General features: G+C 49.0%; 1 protein-coding gene across 1 annotated transcript in view; it reads left to right on the top strand.

Annotated features, from left to right (window-relative positions):
* LOC130127920 (SH3 and multiple ankyrin repeat domains protein 1-like) overlaps positions 1–18,939 on the top strand; it is a 67,853-nt gene that overhangs the window by 32,043 nt on the left and 16,871 nt on the right. The window contains exons 8-16 of the mRNA XM_056297635.1: positions 455–496; positions 1,472–1,588; positions 1,743–1,820; positions 2,866–2,932; positions 3,147–3,322; positions 3,945–4,075; positions 5,603–5,742; positions 11,022–11,135; positions 11,463–11,541. Of these exons, the coding sequence (XP_056153610.1) occupies positions 455–496; positions 1,472–1,588; positions 1,743–1,820; positions 2,866–2,932; positions 3,147–3,322; positions 3,945–4,075; positions 5,603–5,742; positions 11,022–11,135; positions 11,463–11,541 (944 nt within the window). The remainder of the gene's footprint in view (positions 1–454; positions 497–1,471; positions 1,589–1,742; positions 1,821–2,865; positions 2,933–3,146; positions 3,323–3,944; positions 4,076–5,602; positions 5,743–11,021; positions 11,136–11,462; positions 11,542–18,939) is intronic.

The following is an 18,939-nucleotide window of genomic DNA, read 5'->3' as shown; positions in this document are numbered from 1 at the left end:
GTTGTTAACTATCTATCTATCTATCTATCTATCTATCTATCTATCTATCTATCTATCTATCTATCATTAGCAGTATCTATCTGGCTATCCATCTATTGATCTATTGTTATTATTATCTATCTATTGTTAACATATGTATCTATCTACGTCTCTTGTTAACAATATCTATCTTATTTGTTTTTCTGTCTGTCGGTCTTCTTCTACACCATCAGTAGGATGGACGTAGTACTGTGTTTTCCTCTCTTCACAATGGGTTTCCTATCATATTTTTATGTCTGAAGACATATCTGATATCTCCCTGTCTGTTTCTCTCTCTCTGTATGTTAATCTCACTGCTACCTCCTCATCCTAGCTGTGTTGTTCATTCGTTCACCTTCACCCCCCCCCCCCCCGCCCTCCACCACCACACTGAGTGATATTCTCTCACTCCTCTTCTCCTCCCATCTCTCCGTAGCACAGGGACCAGGAGGAATATGGAATGGAGGAGATACATAAGGTACTACCACCCACCCTGCTGTCTCTCCGTCCGGCTTTAATCATATTTTGCCCCATAATGCATTCTCTCTCTTTATTTCTCTATTCATTGCTCTTTCTTCTTTGTCCCTTTCTTGCTTCTTTGTTTGTTTGTTTGTTTCTTTCTTTCTTTCTTTCTTTCTTTCTTTCTTTCTTTCTTTCTGTCCGCCTTTTATCATGTACTTAAACAGAGAAACAGACACTAAAACATGAATGGAGGACGGAGGTCAGACAGAAATGAAACAAATGACAGCAGATACTTAGACCAGATTAGATGGGGATGGTGAGCAGGGTATTTCTGACACAAGATTGGGCCGTGTCGCTGCTACTTTTCAGTTCTTGCAGGTGCGCCACCTCCTCGATGTTTTTGGGTGGCGTGCTGGTTAAATGTTCATAAGTGTTAATTATCTCAGTTTGGTTTTTCGCTACCAGCTGGTTGTCATGGTATTTTACCACGGCTGCCGCTGTGCCCCGGCCTTTTCTTCTTTCTTCCTCCGTCTCCTTTATGTCTTGTGCTGTTTCAGTCCTGGCACTAAATCCAAAAAATAAAAAATATGAGGAAACCTGTCAGCCTGTTTGAAAGGCTCCTTTCTGTTGTTTCCTTTCTTTTGTTTTATTTAGTTTTTTTCTTTTTTCTTTTGCTGAATTGCAGGTGAAATTGTCTGCTTTCCTCTCTTTTTGCTTGCCTGTTGTTCTTTTTCCTGTGAATGGAACTGCAGATTTCATTTTGCCCCGTGATGCATTCTCTCTCTTCATTTCTCTATTCATTGCCCTTTCTTCTTTGTCCCTTTCTTTGCTTCTTTGTTTGTTTGTTTGTTTCTTTCTGTCTGTCCGCCTTTTATCATGTACTTAAACATCTTAATGCCAAAGTCACCGTGTTTTATTGTCCGCGTGTCCCCCATACCTTTCTCTAATCCTGTCGTATGTGGACTTTCTCTACACCCCCTGACACTGGCAGGCTTGTCAGAATGGTTTTGCCCAGCACTTGGAGCACCTTCTGTTTTACGGGGCAGACACCACTTCCCAGAATGCCTCAGGGAACACCGCACTTCACATTTGTGCCCTGTACAATCAGGCAAGTGTGGGTCCAAAACCTCCCACGTCAAACTTACAGCTGGAAGCACTTAGGTGTGTGTGTGTGTGTGTGTGTGAGAGAGAGAGAGAGAGAGAGAGAGAGATGTGTGTCTTATACCACCTTAAATAATAACTTTCTCTGTCTGGCGGCTCAGGAAAGCTGTGTCCGTGTTCTTCTGTATAGAGGAGCAAATAAGGAGGCCAAGAACAAACATGGACAAGCTCCTTTCCAGGTACCTTCTGTGTTCATATGTTTACCATACATGTTGAAGGTACAGTCCTGAAGGTTTACCTACAAACCAAGGTCCTTTTTTTCCCCTTTTTTTCCCCCCCCTTTTTCTCCCCAATCGTACCCGGCCAATTGCCCCACTCTTCCGAGCCGTCCCGGTCGCTGCTCCACCACCTCTGCCGATCCGGGGAGGGCTGCAGACTACCACATGCCTCCTCCGATACATGTGGAGATGCCAGCTGCTTCTTTTCAACTGGCAGTGAGGAGTTTCACCAGGGGGATGTAGCACGTGGGAGGATCACACTATTCCCCCCTACTTCCCCCTACCCCCTGAACAGGCGCCCCGACCAACCAGAGGAGGCGCTAGCGCAGCGACCAGGACACATACCCACATCCGGCTTCCCACCTGCAGACACAGCCAGATGTGTCTGTAGGGACGCCCAACCAAGCCGGAGGTAACACAGGGACTCGAACTCCCAATCCCCATGTTGGTAGGCAACAGAATAGACCGCCACACTACCCGGACGCAGGACATCGCAGTCCTTTTTTGATAGTTTCTCTCACTAATCACATTTTTAAGACAATAGCTAATCCACAGGTGCCCAGATCCTCTTTTGTGGTTTTGGTGGGGCATGAAAACGTACATGGCGCTCAGAACTATTAATGTTGTAGCATCTGTTGGTAAAGATCTTCTGTGAGTTTGTTCTGCCATATTTGCTTTATTCTTCCGCATTTATGGAGAAGACTTAAAAAAATTCATGTGCAGTGTCATTCATACTAAGGAGGTCATACAAGACGGTAACCATTAAAACGAGCGACAACAAATGATGGAAAGCATCAGAAGGGACATTTGTGTACACAGGAATCTTCAGGTTTACGTATAGCTTTAAGATTTGTAACTTTAACTCATAACTCCAAACAAGGAATTTGATGCAAGACACCAGACACAGCAATAAATTGCAAAAGCTGTGTTTGTGTGTGTGTGTGTGTGTGTGTGTGTGTGTGTTTATGTGTGTGTGTGTGTGTGTGTTTGGTTTGTTTTTTGGCAGGTGGCCATAATGGCTGGCAACTTTGAACTCGGGGAAATCCTCAAAAACCACAGAGACTCAGACGTAGGTAAGCCGTCCCGTCCAGCGTGAGTTTGGTCATGGGATGTTTCTGTCCGTTCGCCTCCTTCCTGTTTAAGATCTCCCGCGGATGTATTTAGCCCTCACAACCCTACTTCCTGTCTTTCTGCACCTCCCTCTGTCATGCCCCACCCCCGAAATCTCCTCCCTCACCCCCTGAGTTCCCCCCTACCCCCCCTTACCCCTCTCCCCTCTCACCGCAGTGCCCTTTCTGGAATCACCAAAGTATGTTCCCAAGCGGAAGGAGAGCGCGCGCACCCTGCCACTCCCCCTGCTACACTCCTACCCCCTCCTGCGCGCTAACAGCGACAACACCATGACCCAGCCTGACCCCATGGCCCCGCCCACCAAGGCAGCAACCAATCCCATCCCCCGACAGGTACTACGGTGGGGGTCGGGGTGGGGTTGGGGGTAAAGAGTGGGGGTTGTCCCTGACCCTGTGACCTTTGATGTTTTGAGGAGTGCTATCTCTGTTTAGCTGTCACTGCTGCAGCGCGTGCCATCGATCTCCCTGCCTTCCTGCATGGTTTGGGAGTAATGTACAGGTCTTTTCATCCTGGATCTGATAGTGTTGGGCAAGGTGGAAAATATTATTATCATGATAATCGGAGCGAATTTTACACTATCAATATCACAATCTGCTTACATGTACAAAATTACCATGTTTAAAAGCCTACTGGGGTTTGTCACATAAGACTGTTTGGCAATGTAAAGTATAACATAAAACCAAACCTAGTTTTCAGTAAATACTCCCTCGAATATTTCAGACCTCATTTTGTGAGAAATTTTAGTTGATGAATTTTTGTTATCATTAATTTAGATAGCAAAATAGTGTCATGATATGACAGAATCAGAATTTTCCATTCTAAAGATGATAAATGATAATACTGAATTACTGCCCAGCACTAGGATCCACCCTGTCTGTATGAGACTGAAGCAGTGAATCTGAATGTCCCATAGGTATGAATTGTGTGTGTGTGTGTGTGTGTGTGTGTGTACAGGGCCAGCGCAGGGCCTCAGTGGGCATGCGGAGCTCCAGCAGCCCGCGGGCTCGGACTCGCTCCCCGTCCAGAGGAAGAGGAGGGCAGAGCGACACCGAGGAGAGGCACCGCCCGGCGCGAGGCCGACAAGGGTGAGAGGTCATGTAGTCAACCTGCCTGTGTACACCTTGACTTCTACAGAGAGACGCACCACGGCACGAAGAGATTGTTACAAATTACTTGAAAGCAAGACTACAGTTGATGCTGTAGTATACCCTGAAACAATTTAGATTCATGGTGTAATAATTGTACCGTGCTGTTGCAGATAGAAAAGTGCTATATATATGATGCAGTCCATTTAATTATTATTATTATTATTATTATTATTAAACTTACACCTCTAATTTCTCAACACGTGTTTTGGTGTTGAAAAACACAGGGCGTATGTGATGCAAAGAATGCAGTTGCCTAGAACAGTATCTTTGCAGTAGCTTGCACTTCTGCTTTCAGCACCCTACTTTATGTGCCTGCCACTGGTTAGCTCTTGAACCTTGAGGAGTGAAGAGGGGAGCTGAGTGCGTAAGCCTCCCCCTGCCAGTACATAGCCTCTTCACCACCAATACTTCTGCAGTGCCTACCCGCAGCAACACATGGTAACTGGGTATCATGCGATCCCAGGCTGAACTACATGGGGCATCTCGGAGCAGCAGCGGGTCCCAGAAGTGAGTGGATAAGCCCTGGCATCCACCAACCACTGTCCTACCTATGGGTCAAATAGCACCCCCCACTGCCTTGTGGGTATTCTCTGGAAGGGAACAGGCTAAAGGAATAAACCCTGACAGAAAACACAGCTTGGACTACGTCAGGGAGCTCAATGTTTTGAAACATTGTTCTGGCAATTTCTGCAGCCGAACTGATGCCAAACGTATTGTTTCACCTTCCCCTTGGATCAAGCCAGGGAGGCCGAGAGGGGAGCCCTGCTGCCTGGGCAACACAGGGCCTCCATATACCTGCCCAGGCTTCTTGTGCCCTGGAAAGGAAACTCCAGCTTCATTGTGCAGTGGAGGCACAACACAGGAGATCAGCAGTTACCGGTTTTAAGCCCTTTCTCAGTTGGCCTAGAGATGGGTGCCAGCGGCTGCCTCCGACAGTGAGAGAGATGCTCAGATCTCACTGGACAGCTACCACCCTCCTCAAGCTGGGCAGCCTCCAGCTAATTAGGTGCTGTCCCACCACAGCCTACCTACTTAATTGGGTGCATGAAGCTTAGGGATTTATCCTAACAACTGGTCTGTAAATTTGCGCACCAAACAAATTAACAACAGGACACTGCCACATCATCAACATCATCAGGCCAGCCTACACATGTAACATCTGCGACCAAGTCTGCCTCTCACAGATTGGACTGCATAGCCACAGCAGATGCTGGGGTTAAAACCTAGCTCCCAGGCACAGGGAACTCTATGGTCTCCCGAGACGGATGCCGATGACTCTCAACACACACACACACACACACACACACACACACACACACACACACATGCACACACACACTTATACACACGAACAACTGCCCCTTTAATTAACTTGTGACTCAATGCTTTGTCCTTGCAACATGCAAAATATTTTGGTCATAAAACCACTCTCTCTGTCTCTCTCTTTCTCTCTTCCTCCCCCAGTGGGACCCAGGCAGGTGGGGTTGGGGGTCAGATGAGGCGCATGTACAGCGCAGTGCCGGGGAGGATCTATGTGGTCACACGGGCTCACTCTGCCAGTGGAGAGAGAGAGCTCAGCCTTAGCAAGGGAGACAAAGTCAAGGGTGAGACATCTATCTATCTGTCTGTCTGACTTTCCTTTATTGTCGTTCCTGTTGACTATTTTAAATTCTGTTTAAATATGTAGTATTTTCTCATCGTTATGAGTCATGTTTAATATTAAAGGGTGACATTAAAACATGATGTGCTATTAATGTTACTGTAAAGAGGCACCATGAAACAAGACTGTGCGCATGCATGTGGAGTGTGCATGTGGCACTGATTGACAGCAGCGAGCCCACAATTGCATCTTCTTAGAGCGAGTGAGCAAGCGATCTGCAGTCACACAGTTTGGTGTGCTATCGCGACTTGGTTAACTTAGCTAACACTGTGTTTTATTAGTTAAATTAAGTAAGGTATCCAAGAAGTTTGTAGCCTGTTAGTTTGTAGATTTACCAGCGAACTCTTCCATGGAGTGTGCATGCAGAGAATGACATTGTTTCATTTGAACAGACTACAACATCCACAACAACAATTGTTCTGCAGAAATCAAATGCGGAAAGACCCCAGCCAGATTAAAGTATCTCTCATTGAGTTTGCAGAGTGGCTGCAGATGGAGGCCAATGCATGAAATACGACCCAGGGGATCACACCTTCACGGAGAAGGAGTTCAAGTTCCAAGGCCAAGCATGTCGCCCTCACAACAGACCATCCACCATCATGCACACAGTGGAGTCCAACCCTTTTGTAACTGCCTCCACTGCACCACCACCAAAGAGCTACAGTAGGCGTAAGACATTTTACCCATACTGTGGAAATAATGAGTATTACCTGAGCCAATTTACCACATTCACGGCCCTCAACAAGGATCAGGCCATCTGTTGGATCAAAGAAAACACGATGTTGGACGTGTGCACGAGCTCATATGGCGAAAAACTGTGACTTAAAGAAGCCACGTTGCATCTGTAAAGGTTAACACCCATCAGTGCTCCATAATGTTAACCAGAGGGAAGAAGGGTCAGACCAAACCCCCCCCAGTGAGTACCTTCTTGTACAACTCCAGCTGACAGACGCTGTATATGGACCCACCACATGGTGGCAGTCGACTTCACCTTAAGTTTGTCAAAGTGAGACTCCACAATGAGCAGAACACCTTCGACATATATGCTGTTCTTGACAATGGCTCTTGCTATCTTGCCCCCTGCTGCTGCCCAATATCTTGACCTGCAAGGAAAGATGGAGACTAGGAAGCTGCGAACAGTGCATCAGGATGTTAAGACAGTACACATGTCCACTGTGTCCTTTACTGTAACATCGTGGAGCCAAACTAACCAGTAATTCTACATCCAGAATGCCTTTACCACCAGTCACCTGGAATTATTAGAGTATACTTACTCAATGGCTGCCCTCCAGAAGTACGGACACCTCACGGTCTCCCTATACCTGCCATCAACGAGGCACATCCCACTTTACTAATTGGCTCAGACCACCCAGAACTTATCATTGCAGTTAAGCCAGTATGCCTAGGTCTGCCCAGGGGGCCAGCTGCAGTAAGAACACACCTAGGTTGGACCCTACATCGTCCATCCCAACACCTGTAGGAACAACTCCTAGCTTCACAGTGCTTCTTTATTCTGTCTGTTCCCCTTCCGCTGACTTGTACCGCCAAGTGCAAAGACTCTGGCAACTCGATATCCTGCTGGTCTGTAATGAAAGGGAAGTCATTAGATTGAAGCAGGACCAGGAAGCCATCTGCACACTAGAGTCTAAGACCATCACAGTGGATGTTGAGGGAACTCACCACCATGCCATCCCTCTCCTAGAAGTTAAGGACATGCCAAGACTCCAGGCTCCAAAAGAAGTGGTCATGCCTTTCCTCCATAACACAGAATGCAGATCCAGAAGCTAGAGAGTGAAGGGTATGTTGTGAAGCTCTCCCCATAGCAAGTTGAACATTCACAGGAGTCATGGTAATAACTCACCACCTGGTATCCAACAATAACAAACACCAACTCGCATTCAACTGCTCACCTTCAAAGGGCAAAACCTTAACAACTGCCTGCTGCCCACTCCAACACTGAGCTCCTCTCTCCTCGGAGTTCTTGTCAGTTTCAGAGAACACCGTATTGCCATTAGTGGAGATATACGTGGAATGTTCCACTAAATCTGTCTCCTCCATACTGACAAGCCCCTCCTGAGATTCCTCTAGAGAGACCTGCAACCCAAGAACCCCCCCCCCCCAGACGTATACAAGTCGTAGGTCCCCCCTTTGGTACAACCTGTAGCCCGTGTTGTGCCACGTTTGCGCTCCAGCTGCACATACACAGCCATGGCGAGCACGGAGACAGAGTATGCAAAGCAGTGGAGAAGAACTTTTATGTTGAAAGCTGCCTGCTAAGTACCACCTCACCAGACAACGCCCGCAGCTTTGTTGATCAGCTAAGAGAGCTGTTAGCATCTGGGGGTCTCGAAATTAGACAGTGGGTAAGCAACCACACCTCCGTAGTCAGTCACCTTCTCAAAGAGGCGAGATCAAAAAAACACAGAGCAGTGGATACCTGAATCACAAGGCGACCCTCAGAAGCCCACCCTGGGCCTGAGCCGGCACTGTGCCACAGACACCCTACATTGCCAATATCGCCCCATTCCTTACCCAGAAGATACCATGCATAACACTTACTGCATCCTTGTCACCCAGTATGACCTTCTTGGCTACAGACTCTCGTTTACTACCAGGGCCAAGGTACTTGTGCAGAGGCTCTGGACTAAGGAGAGAGAGTGGGATGAACCCCTATTACTCTTTGATCCTCTGCAGTCATGGAACACATGGGAAGTCAAGCTGAAGCACATGACACAGATCCACTTGCCGCAATGCTACACCACATCTGACCTAAATGGAGCTAAAGTGAGAGACCTGCACATCTTTTGTGATGCTTCAGAGGTTGCCTATGGTTTGGTAGCATACCTTCACACAGCAGACTAACAAGGGCAAGTTCAGCTAAACTTTGTACTGGAATGATTGCGTGTTACTCTAAAGCGCCATCTCTCCATACTGCAGTTGGAGTTGAGTGCTGCCCTAACTGGAGCCCAGTTAGCCTGCCTTCTCCACAATGAGCTCGCTGTGGAGATACAGAGTACAACCCTGTGGTCAGACTCCACAACTGTCTTTACGTAGCTGAAGTCCTAGTCCTGCTGATTCAAGGTGTATGTAGGAACCTGGGTTGCAGAGATCCAGAAGCTGACTGAGGGCTATTGCTGGAGATACATAGATTCTGCAAATAACTCCACTGATGATATAACTTAGGGGAAGACCCTTATGGAGCTGGTTCAACCGAACTGATAGAGTTAGGGCCCAGACTTCCTGTACCAGAAGAGTCATGACCGATAACGCCTACATCCGTAACTCCAGAAGGCCCAGAAGAGCTAAGAAAGGCTAAGTTCTGTGGTCTGACTACCATTGACCCGTTTCTGTTGGACGCCTGCAAGTACTCCATCTTTCAGGAGCTGGTGGAGGCTACGGTACAGTCCCAAGATGGAGGAAGCTCCAAGGCCACTTCAGCTGATTACCAAGAAGCAGCATATGCTGTACTACAAGGAGCACAGAGGGAGAGCTTTCCGGAAGAGTACCAGGCTCTCAAGTCCAGTAAGCCTATCTCTTCTAGCAGTCGGCTTATCATACTATACCCAGAGTTTGATGCCGGTACCGGTGTGATCCGTGTTGGAGGTCAACTACACCATGCGGAGGACCTCAACACAGACTCGGTGCACCCAATAGTCCTCGATCCAAAGCACCTGGTGACCCGACTCCTAGTACAGCAGTATGACAGTAAACTCTGCCATCCAGGACCCGAGCAAGCTTTTGCGGAGCTCCGGCAATGATTCTGGATTCCAAGGGGCAGAGAAGTAGTCTGTCGCCACCAGCATAACTGCTCAGAGTTCCAGAAGTGGAAAGCCAAGCCTAAAGTACCTAAGATGGCAGATCTGCCATCTGCACGTCTTCGTCTCCTGAAGCCTGCCTACTACTCTACGGGAGTGGGTTGCTTCGGTCCCTATTTGGTCAAATGGGAAAGGAGTGTAGAAAAGAGGTGGGCAATCCTCTTCTAATCCTCTCCTTCTGTGACAACATGCTGCATCCATGGAGCACAGACCTCCTATGCTCCATGGATGGCGCTCAGATGCTTCGTCACCAGCAGAGGAAGTCCCTACAAGATCCTATCTGACCAGGGGACCAAATTTATTGGCAGAGATCAAAGATTTCAGGAGCCATGAGCCCCACTCTGCAGGTTGAGCTCCCCAAGCAGAAGATTAAGTTCTGCTAAAACCTCGCAAATGCCCCGCACTTCAGTGGAACCTGGGAGTGTGAGGTGCATTCCTTTAAAGCAGCACTCCATGTCCCTATTGGTGCTCAAACCCTTACAGAGGATGTTGTCCGAAGAATGTTGATTAAGGTGGAGAGCATCCTTCAGCAAACCTCTTTAGTATGTCTCAACCAGCATCATGGATCCAGACCCAGTTACCCCAAATTACCTTCTCATGGGGTAGCTGGATACAGCCTTACCACAAGTCATCTATCCAGAATCACAGAGGTTGAGCTGCCGGAGATGGAGACATATTTAGGTGCTTGTGGAACAGTTCTGGAACCTCTTTATTAGGAGGTATCCAACGACCCTGCAGCCACGCCAGAAGTTACAGACAGGAGCAGGCGATCTGACAGTCAGATCTGTAGTCATGATCATTGATCACCAACTCCTCAGAGCCCATTGGCCAGTTGGCAAAGTGAAGGAGGTCCATCTCAGCTCTGACGGCTACATTCGCTCGACGGATGTTCAAGTGAGGGAAAAAGTCTATCATAGTGTTCTAGCCTGGCTCATCAAATTGCCAGCAATCCCTGATGACAGTGATTCAGCAACTCCTCCCAGACTTGTGGCCGAGGGGCTCTTACAGGGGCAGCTGTAAAAGAGACTCTGTGAAAAGAGACCGTGCGCGTACAAGCCGAGCGTGCATGAGGCGCTGATTGACGGCGGCGGGCCTGCAATGGCATCTCCTTAGAGCGAGTGAGCAAACGATCTGCAGTCACACAGTTCGGTGTGCTATCACGACTTGGTTAACTTAGCTAACACTGTTTGATTAGTTAAATGAAGTCAGGTATCCAGGAAGTTTGTAGATTTACCAGCAAACTCTTCCGTGGAGTGTGCATGAAGAGAATGAAAGTAAGTGTCACTTTTGGGTATGATTAGCTGTCAATCTGTAAGCTTTTCTTTTCTTTTCTGTAGCTGTGCATTACCATGAGTGGAATAAATAAATAATGAATGTATCTGTCTGTCTGTCTGTCTGTCTGTGTCAGTGTTGAGTGTAGGAGAGGGGGGTTACTGGGAGGGGACGGTTAAAGGTCGTATCGGCTGGTTCCCATCTGACTGTGTGGAGGAGGTCGCACCGCCCATGAAAGAAAATCGATCAGGTGAGTCAATGTCAGCAGGACATCGTCATGTCATGCAGTGCAACACACAACACATACAGAAACCATGTTTACCAAGCGCAGCAGTCGGTGACACGCACACAGCACACACGTTCCCTCTCCTCCCCATCTTCACAACTTTGAGTCATTACGCAGCGAGCGAACCATATGCCACCAACATAAAATACCAACATTACAAGTCTCTGGTGTCCGTCTGTTTGTTTGGAAGCATCACATTGAAAGAAAGTGACACTTCCATGCAGAGACACAGACCGTGTTATGGCGGAAGTTGGCTTAAAGTTTGTCACATTCAATTAATGTGTCTTTCAGAGACGCGCAGCGAGAAAGCAAAGAGGAAGCTGTTCCGCAATGTCACCGTGGGAGCCTACGATGGGATCGATGGCCCCAGGTTTGTAAAACTCTCAGTATCTCTGATGTTTTTTGTTTTGTTTTTTCTTTTGGCCTTTTTATTGAGAAACCATGATAAGATTTTTTTTTACGGGGGGGGGGGTTAGATGTTTCCATCTATTATAGAAAAGCTTTCCCATGACACACAATATGACTATAATCTTGGATGAGGATAACCTATTCCTCTCATTATAAAAAGGCCGAGGCAGCATGGTGGCGCAGTGGTTAGTGCGGTCGCCTCACAGCAAGAAGGTCCTGAGTTCGAGCCCCGGGGTAGTCCAACCTTGGTGGGTCGTCCTCTGTGTGCGGTTTGCATATTCTCCCCGTGTCTGCGTGGGTTTCCTCCGGGTGCTCCAGTTTCCTCCCACAGTCCAAACACATGTAGGTCAGGTGAATCGGCTGTACTAAATTGTCCCTAGGTATGAGTGTGTGTGCGTGTGTGTGTGTGTGTGTGTGTGTGTGTGTATGGGGGGTGGTGAATAAACTGAAACAAATATTTGTTTCAGTTTATTCTGTTTTTTGAAAAACTTGAAAATATGACTTAGGCCATTATTTTAAGAAGGTGACGATATGTATACCATGTGTGTATGCAAGGTATTTAAATATAGGGTATATTGTTAAATTCTCTTTTCTTTCCTTTGTATATTACCTTTATCTGACATTCCTCTTTAAATCATTATCTTTGTGTAACTTCTACCCATGACATCATTTTGAAACTCGAAACTTCTCCTGCCGGTGTTTTTTCTCCACCTACTCCAGCTGACCTTTGACCTCCTCACTGTTATTTGCTTGTGATGCTGGGAGTCTCTATGAAACGATGCTTATTCTGTCCTCATCTTTTTCTCGTCGCCAAGTGTCTGAAAGCATCGGCTAAATGCCTGAAAATGTCAACCGAAACTCAAAACAAGCAGGTGGTCGAGAAGTGTGTCGAAAACAGGCGATTGACCAAGAGTTTAGGAGTTGACAGCTTCCAGCCGGCGACAAGCCCAGTCTGCTGACCTCCAGATGAGGAGCAGCAGGAGCTCTCACCGGCCGAAGCCCCACACCGGAGCTTCAGCTGGGCTCGGTGGTCTGAACGGACGGGAGGCGCCCAGGTCGTCTGACCTGATGTTAATGAATGTCAGGCTGTGGCCATCAGACTGTGACTGTCAGGCCGGCTGCGGTGGTTGTCTTCGAGGTCCACGCTGGGTTGACATATTCGTGTTTTGTTCACTGTGGGTGGCTTTGTGTGTTTCTGTGTGTGTGTGTGTCGGGGGGGGGGGTGTCTGTGATGCCATGTCAAAATGGACAAAATTTTGCATTTTCAACTAAGAAAATCCCTAAAACAAGCAAAATAATCTGCCGGTGCAGGGAGACATTTCAACTAGGTAAGCTTTCTGGAAGCAGGAGAAATTCACTTGTTTACCTGAGAGACCAGAAACAAGATGAATTTGACTGATGGTGAGATGTTCAGTCTAGTCTGAAGCACGAGTTATTAAGTGTAGCACTGTTGCCTCATAGCAAGGTCCTGGGTTCAAGCCTCAGGCCGACCTAGGTCCCTTCTCTGTGGAGTTTGCATGTTCTCCTCGTGTCTGCGTGGGTTTCCTCCGGGTGCTCCGGTTTCCTCCCACCATCAAAAAGACATGCATGTTAGGGTTCATACTCCTGTCTGTGCCCCTGAGCAAGGCAATGGAAAGAGGAACTGGAGTTGGTCCCTGCGCGCTGCAGTAGGACGGGTTAAATACAGTGAACAAATGTCGTTGTAAGTGTACAACTGTACAATGACAAAAATAAGGTGGTTTTTCTTTAATCGTGCAGTTATTAAACAAAACTATAAAGCATTTCATTATAGTCCCCCTTTTTCTCCCTAGTTGTACTTGGCCAATTACCCCACTCTTCAGAGCCGTCCCGGTCGCTGCTCCACCCCCTCTGCCGTTCCGGGGAGGGCTGCAGACTACCACATGCCTCCTCCCATACATGTGGAGTCACCAGCCGCTTCTTTTCACCTGACAGTGAGGAGTTTCACCAGGGGGACATAGCGCATGGGAGGATCACGTCCCCCCCCCCCCCGAACAGGCGCCCCGACTGACCAGAGGAGGCGCTAGTGCAGCAACCAGGACACATACCCACATCCGGCTTCCCTCCCGCAGACACAGCCAGTTGTATCTGTAGGGACGCCTGACCAAGCCGGAGGCAACACGGGGATTCGAACCGGGATCCCCGTGTTGGTAGGCAACGGAATAGACCGCTACACTACCCGGACGCGCCCCTAAAACGCACTTTTAAGATCGAATAAAATAACACAAGATAAATATTCTTAAATCATGGTAAATAATCTTGGTCAGCTCTTGACGAGTATGACATTTAGTGCTGTAGGGCTGTCAGACTCGTTCAGGTGTACTGTGTTTGTTCAGGTGTACTGTGTTTGTTCAGGTGTACTGTGTTTGTTCAGGTGTACTGTGTTTGTTCAGGTGTACTGTGTTTGTTCAGGTGTACTGTGTTTGTTCAGGTGTACTGTGTTTGCAGAGTGTTTCTGTTTACACGCCAGTGTGTGCACATGTGTGTGGAAGTGTAGAGTATGCCTGCTGTGTCTCACTGTCTATTTGCGCGTTAAAGCATGTGCATGTGTGCATGCCTGCGTGCTCACCACCTTGCGTGTTAATATCTTCATGACCTGTGGGAGCTTGTTTCCCCGCTTTCTGCCCCGCCGCCACCACCCCCCCCCCCCCCGTGGTGAAGCATCAGTTTTGTCCTGGGAGAGTGCCTCAGAGCTGACAGCCACCCAGAGAGTACTAGTGTCTTCTCCATCGTGTTCTTTTTCCAGCTCCACCCAGTAAATCCACCAGGCTCGTCTGGGTATTCCGTTGCCTACAACACAGGGATTGCTGGTTCGAATCCCCATGTTACCTCTGGCTTGGTTGGGTGTCCCTACAGACACAATTGGCCGTGTCTGCGAGTGGGAAGCCGGATGTGGGTATGTGTCCTGGTCACTGCACTAGCACCTCCTTTGGTCAGTCGGGGCACCTGTTCGGGGGGGGGGGACTGGGGGCAATAGCATGATCCTCCCATGTACTACCTCCCCCTGGCGAAACTCTTCACTGTCAGGTGAAAAGAAGCGGCTGGAGACTCCACATGTATCGGAGGAGGCATGTGGTAGTCTGCATCCCTCCCTGGATCGGCAAAGGGGGTGGAGCAGCGACCGGGACGGCTCGGAAAATAGGGTAATTAGCCAACTACAACTGGGGAGAAGAGAAAAAAAAAGAGGGGGGGGTCCACCAGGCTCTGAGACTGGTCCTGATTTGGAGAATTGTGTGTTCATATTCAGACTGTCTATACATGCTCCTCTCCCTCCTCTCGTGCATGCAGTCATTCATGCTCACATTGTGAGCCATACTGTGGCTTCCACATGGCGCCCTTCCACCATCACATCTCCCTCATCTGCTAGCGACAAGGCACATCCCGGCCGGAGGCAGCTATAGTGCTACACTGTTAAGCACTGCACGTTTGTGTGCTCCTGTGTGTTTGTGTGTGTGTATGTTTGTATTTCTATGCGTCCGTGTGTGTGTGTGTGTGTGTGTGTGTGTGTGTATGAGCACGATTGTTGTATGCATATGTATATGCACCAGCTCTCTGATGAGTCATAAAGAGGCTGATATGCCAAGCACTGGTCAGGTCCACAGGCTGGTGGTGGAGGGGGTGGTGGGGGTGGGGGGCTTAGCCGTCCCCTGTCACTGTCTGTTAGTCTCCTACACACACACACACACACACTATAACCATCGTTAGCCGCATGCTAAAGCCTCTCATTCACCGGTCCAGAAGTCTCACTAATACAGCGGTTCTGTGAGTGTGTAAAGGAGGCAACACGGTACCGGTTTGTGCGCCGTATAAAGAGTGCGGCTCCATTACCTGCGCTAACTGTGGTGGTGGAGTGGATTTGTCAGCGGAGCGGTGAAGTGGTCCTCAGTTAAAAGCGACCTGAAATCGGCAGTGCGCCGTACCGCAGCTGTGCATTTGGGTGAATGTCAATTAGTATCTCAGCGCGTTCGCATCTGAGTGTTGTCTGTGTGGTGAGAGCTGTTCAGCTCGGGAGACGAGCGTGTGTGTGTGTGTGTGTGTGTGTGTGTGTGTGTGTGTGTGTGTACATGCCTGTTCTTTCCTACAATGAGTAATCCAGGGCAGGAATCAGCTGTGAGTGAATCTGTGATACAGCAGACGTCGAATGTGCAAATACACACGCTACGTCTCTCTCCCTCCCTCCCTTTCTCCCTCTGCATCCTCACATCTGTACCCACCCTCCCATTCACCCCTCTCCATCCCCCCACCGGCACATTCAGCCCTCCCTCACTCTCCCCTCCTGTATGCCCAGAGCCCCCTCGATCACCCTCCCCTTCCCCCCTCTCTCTCATCATCTCTCCCTCTCTCTTGATGTTGCAGCCATCCCTGGCACACTCCCGGTCTTACATGCTCTCTCTCTTTCTGTCTGTCTGTCTGTCTCTCTCTCTCTCTGTCTGTCTGTCTGTCTGTCTGTCTGTCTGTCTGTCTGTCTGTCTCTCTCTCTCTCTGTCTGTCTGTCTGTCTGTCTCTCTGTCTCTGACTCTCTCTTTTGCAGTGTCTTAAGCATGCAGGATGTGGCCAAGATAGGCCAATGCTTGCTTGCTCTCTCTCTCTTCTTCCCATCTCTCTCTCTCTCGCTCTCCACTCTCGCGGCTCTCTCTGACTGAGCTCTCGCCAGAAGACCGAGAGGAAGGGGGGGGGGCAGGGAGGAGGTGTCAGCAGAGGAGAGCACGCGAGAGAAAAAGATAGAGAGAGGGAGAGCGAGAGAGAGAGAGAGGAGGTGGCAGAGGGGGGGGGACATGGCAATGGGGGGTTGCGGAGAGAGCAGTTTGTCTCTCTCGCTCTCCTCTTCCTGGCCGTCACTGGGCCCCAGAAGCCGAAGCGTATGGTTCCTTTACAGGTAGCGGCTGTTTCCTCATTGATTGGCTGGATATGGATGAAAGGAGATCACAATGGAGAGAGGGGAGAGGTAGATGATGCTATAAAGAGGCCCTGCTGTTTTGTTTCCGAGGCAGACCGACAAGCTATGTATTCTACGCTTCTTCATGTGTGTGTGTGTGTGTGTGTGTGTGCGCGCGTGCGCATCTGGGTTTGTGTGTGTGTGCAGTTGTGTTTGTCATTTGTGTGTGTGTGCAGATGTCTTTCTGTGTGACAGTAGTGGCTGTTGGAGATTCTGCAGCATGTTTATTCCTGTCTCTCTTTCTCCCTCTGTTACTCTTTCTCGCTTTTCCATATATTTCTGTGTGCATGCGTGCACGTGTGTGTGTGTGTCAGTCAACAGAGAGCATGTGTTGGTGCGTTTTTACACAGACAGTGTGGGTGTAGTTCAGTCTCTTTGAGTCATGATTTCTAAAAGCAGATACCTTTCATTCACTGGTACGCTCCATTTATGTCTTTCTGCCTGTCCCCCTTAAAGGCCGTTACCACCGTATCTCTCATAAAAGATGTGCATTTTTTAAAATTTTTTTGTGAGTCTGTTGTGTTTCTTGAAACGTGCGTTGCGGTCACCTAAGAGCTGAGTTCACCAGAGTGAGGATGTGTTCAATCAATTCTTCTTCCACTGCTGACATTTGAAATGCCCGTGAATTTGTGTGTGTGTGTGTGTGTGTGTGTGTGTGTGTGTGTGTGTGCTTCCGTTTGTCAGGGCATGTTGAACGCTTGCATGATCTTCGCGTGGCAGTGTGTTTACGTCATGGGGGACAACTGCTGTGGGAGTAGCTCGTCCTATATCTAGTATCATCGTCTTCCGTTCAGTTGTCACTAATGGAAAGTCGAGCGCCGCGCTGTACCTGTTGTGTGGGCATTGTCCCCTACACAGCCCGTCTATCTGCGTGGACGCACGGTGGAGGAGGGGCTAAAAAAAACCCAAACACGAGCCTTTATTTTCCTCAGTAATTGTGCGTGGAGGAGAGTATGACTCAGAGGTGGGAAATATTAACACCGCTCTCTAATAGTCTCTGTTGAAGCCACAGCCGAGAGAGCGTCCCACCAGCCAGTTGAGCTCATCCCGAGGGGAAGGGGGGGAGGAGGGGGGGCTCAACAGGGATTGATGGGATAGCGTGATGAAAGGGAGCCTGAGCGTCTGTCTTCATGATGGGGCGACTGAGGTCTGTTAACCTTTTCACTCGGGAGCGCCCTGAGAGCCACCTTCGGGAGAACGTGTCTGTCTGGTGGCATTTGCGTCGGAGCCACGGAGCGACTGGCGAGCCAGGTGATTGTGTCCACCCACTCCGCGTTTAGTTTGATCATTTCAGAGAAGGAACAAGCAATGGAAGACAGGGTGAGAGAGATTAAAAAAAAGAGGTGTGAAGAACAGATGGAGGGGGGCGGTTTGTGCAATGGCCAAACAGTAACGTTGACGAAGAAACGCACGATGGATGGACTGCAGCACGGGGAGCCAGTGTGTTTCTGTTGGGCGGTAAAAAGTTATGGCAGTGTCCGGGTAGCGTAGCGGTCTATTCCATTGCCTACCAACACGGGGATCGCCAGTTCGAATCTCGTACAGTCACAATTGGCCATGTCTGCAGGTGGGGAGCCAGATGTGGGTATGTGTCCTGCTCGCTGCACTAGCGCCTCCTCTGGTCGGTCGGGGCGCCTGTTCAGGAGGGAGGGGGTACGGGGGGATAGCGTGATCCTCCCTGGTGAAACTCCTCACTGTCGGGTGAAAAGAAGCGGCTGGCAACTCCACATGTATTGGAGGAGGCATGTGGTAGTCTGCTGCCCTGCCCAGATTGGCAGAGGGGGTGGAGCAGCGACCAGGACGACTCCGAAAATAGGGTAATTGGCCAGGTGCAATTGGGGAGAAAAAAAAGGGGGCTGGGGGGGAGTTATGGCGGTGTAAGCCGAGGCCTGGGCCTCCGGGCTCCTCCAACGACTCAGATCTTCCCCTCAGACGCTGCAGTAGAACTGGGTCCATGCCTCACGGTGCTGATGTGAATATACAAGTAGTTGCTGGGTTTGTACTGAAACACAATGCGTTGAGGCGGTATCCTCGCAAAACTGCTGCCGGGGGCATCAACATTATGGTGCAATATCGGCATTTCAGTCCCGGCGCACACTTGTCACTTTTGTAAACTCTCCAACCAGCGCATTTTTATTTATTTATTTATTTTCTATCACTGCCTTGGTTTGGCAATTGCCTTAAAAACAAAGACTTCTGCGTAAACCGAGACACTCACCCAGCCCTCCCAGACTTTATCCACTCCCAAGAAATCAAGACACACAATCTGATTCCAGTCAGAGTCAAGTGTCAGACTGAATTTAGCTGAATAGCACTGGATAAGGCAGAAATAAGCCACCAAGGACTGAAATGCCTTGAATATCTTTAAATCACGCAGTCCTGCTCAAGTCCTGGGCTCTCTGAGGG

Source organism: Lampris incognitus, chromosome 17 (assembly GCF_029633865.1).
Source record: "Lampris incognitus isolate fLamInc1 chromosome 17, fLamInc1.hap2, whole genome shotgun sequence".
In the NCBI taxonomy this organism is placed as follows: domain Eukaryota; kingdom Metazoa; phylum Chordata; class Actinopteri; order Lampriformes; family Lampridae; genus Lampris; species Lampris incognitus.
Note: the sequence above shows the minus strand (reverse complement) of the source record. Positions and strands in the feature narration are given on the sequence as shown.